The sequence below is a fragment of the Dermacentor andersoni genome, chromosome 5 (genome assembly GCF_023375885.2).
Source record: "Dermacentor andersoni chromosome 5, qqDerAnde1_hic_scaffold, whole genome shotgun sequence".
Taxonomy (NCBI): Eukaryota; Metazoa; Arthropoda; class Arachnida; order Ixodida; family Ixodidae; genus Dermacentor; species Dermacentor andersoni.
The window spans coordinates 4599631-4607302 of NC_092818.1; the positions used below are offsets into that span (position 1 = coordinate 4599631).

Below are 7672 nucleotides of genomic sequence, written 5' to 3' on the forward strand. Positions count from 1 at the left end.
GGCACACAAAGTCATGCTGTTCATTTTTTAAAATGCTCTTAGCACTAACAGGAAGCAAGGAATCCAATATCGATTCAAACACTTTTGACGCACTGCAGAGGATAGATATAGGTTGGCAGTTAGTAACTGCACATCTAGCACCTGATCTGTGCATGGGCAATGTCCATGCTACCTTCCGAGTGCTAGAAAAGGTACTACACTTTAGGGAACTATTGAAGATGTTTGTGAGAACACGGAACAAGTATGCTTCCATACGTCTTAACCCTTTCAGATGCCACTTTATCCAGTTGATTGAAAAGTTGCTTTCACCGCATCTCTTGCATCTTCAGAATCGTAGAAAGTGTACAGCTGCAAATATTAAGAATTTTCAATTGTTTAGTGAATTTTGTCAAGTTTACAAAATTTCGACTCCATGCGAAAACTCACTACAGGAACACAATAAATGAGAACATGTACTATTTCATGTTTTCAAAAGCTTGAAAAGCACTTATTATGCCTGGTGCATGACATTGTAAAAAACAATGAAAGAAGTGAACTCGCTACATACAACATACTGACACAGAGTAAAAACACCCAGCCGTCTACCTTCCCACTCATTGCTAAAACATTCTGCACGTTATTCAAAATTGCAGCACAGTCCCAATAATAAGTGTTAGAAGATGTATGAAGCACATTTTAAATACCATTACTTTCATCAGTGCTTTTGCTATTGATGCACTTCCCTGCTGTGCACAATTGTGTAGACAGCGTCTCAAAGGGTTAAGCTCTGCGGAAGAAATACCATCAACACCACAAGAAAGGGAAGGTTTAAGACACTTCATACAGTTGAAAACAAGGTTTTCATTGATTGATAGCGTACACACTGTGCCAGATTGAGAAGGAAGGTTACTTGAAGCATATTTCACACCATATAGCAAACAGAAATGTTCTGCAAAGGCATCAGCAGTGTTCGAGACAACACCACTATTTTTATGAAGAAGACGTACATCTTTGGCACTCTTCTTGGAAGAGTGAGAGCGCACAAAGCTCCAGAAATATTTTGAATTATGTGTCACGCTGGCTTCAACACAATCAATGTGGTCGTAGTGATGATCCTAATAATAATAATAATGATAATAATCGTAGTGGTAACTTAGCACTCTAGACTAAAAAAAAAAAGGCTGATGCCTGTATGTTAGAGCATCTGATAACCAGCCATCTAGAGCAGGAATTTGCAGGATGCAGAAGACACCTCCTTCCCTTCCACGTGCACATACACGCACACACACAATTGCTCAATAACACAGCACGGCACACATGTACACATTCGACGGATGCACAACACACAGGAGTGCCAATTCAGTCTGGTTCCAAGGAAGGAGAATCCAAATGGCCAAGGGGGTTGAAGAGAAAGCTCTGTATGCCAGATATAATCATGGAGTTGTGGTGTTGGGGCCATAGAGGCGCGATGAGGGCTCGGGCTGTGCTGACCACTTGTTCAGACGAACTGAAGAAAGATTATTGCTGTTCAGAGAGCCATCAAGCATCCTGCAGTATAGACTAGTGCAATGTTGCGCTGGTGTTGTCATCAGGGAAGGGAGATATGGGACGCAAACCTAAGAATGGGTCAATGCTTAGATACAGTGCTGGTGACATATGCAGAAAAGTTGAGGGAAGAGCTAAATGTTACACCCAGAATGGGTAGGGCCCGAACCGTCTTTATAGAGGTGCCTCCAAGGAAGTAGGTTGGACGTGCAGCAGTTTTGTTGTAGCTGATACGCATAGCAGCACTTTTTGCTGTGCTACTACAAAGTTTGTTATTGTAGGCCCAGTCGTTCACCTTTATGGAATGTATTTATTGCAAGCACATATGCTGTGCATCGGCATATTGTTGTTGTGGAAGTGATAACTTGTTAAACACGTTTTGCGCAGATGCATTTAGTAGGTTGGTTTTGAGTAGATCTTTGTCCTGACTACAATTTATAGTATCGCAGCAATATTTTAGTAGAAGCTGAAGGGATTCCAGCAGTTCAAGCATACCGACTGCACTCAAACAATGCACTCGCACCATCTACACTTTCCATAAACAAAAGGGAGATAAAAAATCAATTAGTTTCATTGACTCAGTACTTGCTGCTTCTGAAGCAGGCATCGAAGCAATTATGGTATACGCTGCTACATGCATAGGTCTTGCATGATGCAGGTCCTGCTATGCACTGCACACGGGGCACAAGTTGCACACAGGTAATTTCTTTTTGCAGTGCTCAAGTATAAGGACACACTGACTCAAACATGACTGCGTTGTCACGTCTGCTTTAGTGCGTCATTGTTCTTGACTGCTACACGAGCGATTTATCTCCAACTATCCCAAAAGATGGATGCACTTGAAAGAAGTGAGTGAAGGAGCACAGTGAAATTGTACTGAACTGGATTCACATGCCAAATAGAAGAGCGCAGTGTCAGCTGAAACGGGCGGCACGGCTGATTATGTAAGTACTTCCCATAGTTCGGCTACTAGTGTCTTTCGCTTTCGGAAGTTATCTTTGCCACTGGAAACAGCGCAGGGCTTGCCCGTTAAACTTGAGTCACCCGACACCACACGAAACATGCCGCGGCTGACCACCCCAAGTTCCACACGGTTCATTCACCACATCACACATCACACGAAGTCAGGAGGGCCATATTCTAAATCACTGCAGCACCAAACGGACCTGAAAATTCATTTCCTTCGACAGATTTTCTCAGCTAGGTTTGTTCACTCGCCAGTTACGAACTCGATGGACGCACTAGGCCTACGCGTAATGTAAACAACATCGTCGATAGGCGAGTGCTGATTATGCAGACTTCGGAGCTCGTAAACATGTTTCCATTCGTTTTGAGCACAACAAAATACACATACAACAAGCACAGACGTGGCAATTGTGATTCAGTTGGCTGTTTTAGCAGACGATTGTACCGAGCCCGGTGAAACCCATTGGGCAGGTTGGATTAGTCGGCGTCGGATCCACGACACACTGCCACAACCCACAGTCGTCGGTTGGTCGGTCGTGTCGTTGTCGGCCTACTATTACAACACTGTCTTTCAGGAACAGTGTCGTGCACGTCGTGCGTCCAAAGAACTCAGACGATCGTTGGTGACGGCACGGCGCCTTCGCATGGGCGGCCATCATAGGCATAGCAGCCGGAGGATTTGCAGCCTCCGATTGGTTGACACTTGCGACATGTTGCAGCCTCTCATTGGTGCACGCCGGCGCAGCTTCGCCGCACGTCGGCAAACTTCTAGCATCGGGAGTAGACATAATCGCTGCGCGTCGTCATGCTTCGCCGTGTTCCTGACCGACGCTTTTGACGCTTTTGATGCTTCGGCGTGTGCCGAAGCTTTCTGATGCGTGCCAGTGGTTGGGGCATTAGATTTAATTCTCGCAACAGCACCTGAGACAATTGATCACATTGTGTTTATTAATGGTTTTAGCGATCATTCCTTACTGAAAGTAACTCTCAACGTACCCCCATCTTTTACAGGTTTCGCTACTAAAAAAATATGCGATTTTAATAAAGGCAATTACAACGTTATGAATTCGGAATTCAATATATTCTTTGCCACATGTTACTTTCATTTCACAGTCGGTTGGTGGAGGAGAATCGGATACTCTTCAGGAATAAGATGTCTGCCTTGGTTAACCAGTACATCCCTGTCGTTAAGATCCCATGGTTCACCAGATCCCTACACTTACTGAGAAACAGGAAAAAGCGCTACTACAAAAGTGCTAAGCACTTGCGCACGCAAGCAGCTTGGGACACATACAAGGAAAGCTTAAAAATTTACTGTTCTGCCCTGTGTTCAGCTAAGGATAAATACTTCACTCATGACCTACCATCTCCTCTAAAATCTAATCCCAGAAAGTTCTGGCACATTATAAACCAAGATCAGGACCACACTAACATTTCTTTACACAGCAGTAACGCTCCCATTCCAGATAATCACTGTGCTTCTATTTAAAATACTTTAAGTACACCACAGAAGATCAGCCTGATTTGCTGGTTGTATCGGAGCTAAACTACCAAAACATGTCACCATAGAAATAACAGTTGAAGGTGTCGCATGCCTCATAAATCCTCAACCTCAAGTTAACCACATCCTGTGGCATTGACGACGTTAATTCTAGAATGCTGAAAAACACTGTCAAGCATCTAGTAAAATTCTGTCTCACATCTTCAGACAATCTTTAGAGACTGGCTTGCTGCTCTCAGATTGGAAGATAGCAAAGGTAATACCCATATTTAAGTCAGGTAATAAACGCGCATTGGAAAACTACCGTCCGATATCATTAACATCTATATGCTGCAAAATGCTATAACATGTAATTGCATCAAATGTCTACAGTCACCTGGAAGCCAACAAATTTTTGTTTTCTAACCAACACGGATTTTGTCTTGTGGAACGCAATTATTAGAATTAACAACTGATTTGCATACTAACATGGAAGAGGATCTACCAACTGATTGTGCTTTTCTAGACTTCAAAAGTGTTTGACCTCGTAGCATATTGCTGTTTGATTTTGAAATTATCTGCTCTTAAATTAGATTCTCTAAGACTAACATGGATTCGCAATTTCCTTTCTAATCGTCAGCATTTCACAGCTGTTAATAATTTTTCCTCTCCTCTTTCGCACGTTACTTCAGGTGTACCACAAGGCAGCGTTCTTGGGCCATTACTATTTCTAAGATACATTAATGACTTTCCCAATAACATTTCCTCACACGTGCGTATTTTTGCAGATGACTTCATTCTTTATCGTTCCATCAAATGTGCCGATGATCATACAATCCTCCAAAATGATCTAGAACTTATTTCTCTTTGGTGTAACACTTGGCTAATGAAGCTTAACATTTCTAAATGTAAAGTTATCTCTTTTAGCCGGAAGTACACTAAATCTATGTTTCTTTATCACATAAATAACATCACTATTTTGCATGACACTCAATATAAATATCTTGGTGGTCACCTAACTTCGACTCTTTCATGATCAACGTACATTGCATACATATGCGCCAGTGCTTCAAGGTCATTAGGGCACATAAGACTCAAGTTACATAATTCTACTAAAGACATTCATAAACTAGCTTATCTAACATTCGTTTGACCTCAGCTTCAATATACCGCATCCGTCTGGTCTCCCCATCAGAACTACTTGATAGAAAAACTCGAATCTATTCAGAATAAGGCTGTGTGTTTTATTTCATGTTGTTATGACTATAACAAAAGCATGACACAAATTAAGCTCGACCTCTCACTACTGCTCTTGCATGATCGTCGTGATATAGCCCGGCAATCATTATTTCATAAATGTGTCCATAATATAGCACCATCAGTTCAATTTGATGTGCATCTACGGAAAGACTAATTCATTTAACTGCTCTGCTCTTCCAAGAGCCATTCGCCTTTGGAACAATCTTCCTAACGCCATCTCTTATGAGAGTGACCAGGAAAATTTCCGGCATCTTCTGAAAACACATTTTTAAAATTCTACATAACCTAACATGTTATTTTTTCTTGAGTTTCCCGTTATTATTGTGCTACTATCCTTTAAATACTGTTTTGTTATAGCTAAGTATGTCCCGCTCGCTCTGTAATTCTGTTGGTTATATTTTACTTTGTGAAAGCTTGTTCACTGACCTCTCACGTTCAAAAGCATGCGGTTTGTCCTTTGTACAATTTTAACACGACATTACTGTATGTTACCGCATTTCTTACACTGTATTTTTTGTATTTTTATTTACATATGTATTCTAATTATTGTATAATCTTTGAGTGTACTCTCCCCTCTTACACAATGCCTCTAGGGGCCTGTCTTTAAATAAGGCTGTAATGGTGAGCGCGTTAAAATGTGGTTTTTCACTGAGAAGAGTTTTTTTGTTTACTCGCAAGTCTGTTTCTCCTCCCTGGAGAGTACCTTGGCTGCTTCCTCTTTCGAGAAATGTGGTGCAAGGAGCAGCATGGTTTGTTTGTGCAGGGTGCCTACTTCCCATGGAAGGCCACTGCTATGGGCAAGAACCAGATGAGCGGCAAGGCATTCCTGGAGAAGCGCTACAGTGAGGAGCTGGAGCTCGAGGATGCTGTGCACACAGCCATACTGACACTCAAGGAGGGCTTTGAAGGCCAGATGACGGCCGACAACATTGAAGTCGGGCTGTGCGATGCCACTGGCTTCCGTCGCCTGTCGCCTAAAGACGTCAGGGACTACCTGGCAAACATTGTCTAGCTGCTGTGGACCAGTAGCGTGCCTTTCGTTCTTGTCTTTTTTTGTCTGTGTATGTAAAACATAAAATGAGCCATGTGCACTCGTCAATAGTTCCTCGTGTGTTCTTTTTGTCAGCAATTAGGGGTGTTCGAATAGGGAAATTTCCGAATAGAATTGAATACGAATATTCTAGAAAAACAACCACCGAATGTTGAAGTAAATAACAATAAGTTTTCTCATTTCTAATATGAAAGTTACAAAAGCCTGTCCGGTAAAAAAAAAAAAAAAAGTAACGCTTATATACATTGATATTTGCATATATACTGTGCATTCGCTGAAGAAGACAAGTGTAATATCACAGCACTGCACATTGCTTTAAGGGGATGCAAACATGGTGAGAGTGGCAAAGTAATAAATGTAAAGAATTTGTATATATCGGCAGCATAAAACCTACCCATATTATGAACTGGAAATTATTTCAGCAGAATTTATCTGCCCCTCGCTCTGGAAATGGTTCCCATGTGCAACAATTACAGCTGTCCTGTAGCAGAATCATTGAGAGCAGTGCTCGCATCCATCGTGTCGTCTCCCTGGCATTGTATTACAAAAATGTAGCAAGCTATCGGTAATTTATTTTGTGCGAAAGATTGCCCTGCTGCATAGAACGTTTGGCTTGTGCAAGTTGTCAGCGGGTCAAGCGGGACGGCTTTTGTACATGAGTCGTCGTAGGTTCCAGAGTAATCGCCGGTGCCCGTGTGTCTTCCAGAAAGTACTACACAATTTGTGTCCTGCATAGAATCAAGATTCGGTGAAACCAGACTGGATAGAACCATCTATAACATTCGATAAACTTTCGGTACATGCAGGCGCATCCTGCACTGAGCGATAATGTTTGTTAGCCAGTGAAGCACAGTCGCCCTGAAAATAGAAACAAGCACACGTGCCAATGCCCCCTATTAAAGGAGTACTGACAGAAAAATTCGAAGCTGAGTTAACGTGCGATATCGATTTATGTGGGCACACACACATAGTCTGCAATATATAAACAGCGAATATAGCTTAGAACATATTCGAAAATAATTTTAAAGTGTACGTGCACGCAGCCAACGGCTAAACGTAGCACTTCGCGACATCGACATTAAGGAAGGACTGTAAACAAGTGAGAAAACACTACGTCACGAGAATCGGGGCGGGCTCTGCGAGCAAGTTTTTCGCCCCTCCGATAGCACCGATGTTCTTTTTTTCGCCGCTGACAACAGTGCGGAAAATCAGCTAGAATTTGTTTCCGACATGAAATAGCTCGGAGTGAAGTGGTCTCGAAAGTGTGCATGTCATAATACGTTGCATGAAATAGTAAATCATTGGCATGATTTTGACTCGCAAGCAGTCAACGCAGCCTCCGCAGCAATCGTCTCTGCGAAGCAGCTCGCCTGGCTAACGTTTTTTCTCAT

At 42.3% G+C, this 7672-nt stretch overlaps 1 protein-coding gene across 1 annotated transcript in view; it reads left to right on the forward strand.

Moving 5' to 3' along the window:
* The window catches only part of Prosalpha2 (proteasome alpha2 subunit), an 86582-nt gene extending 80253 nt beyond the window's left edge, over positions 1-6329 (forward strand). The window contains exon 6 of the mRNA XM_050177361.3: positions 5994-6329. Coding sequence (XP_050033318.1) covers positions 5994-6242 — 249 coding nt within the window. The 3' untranslated portion in view covers positions 6243-6329. The remainder of the gene's footprint in view (positions 1-5993) is intronic.
* The last annotated feature ends 1343 nt before the right edge of the window (positions 6330-7672 follow it).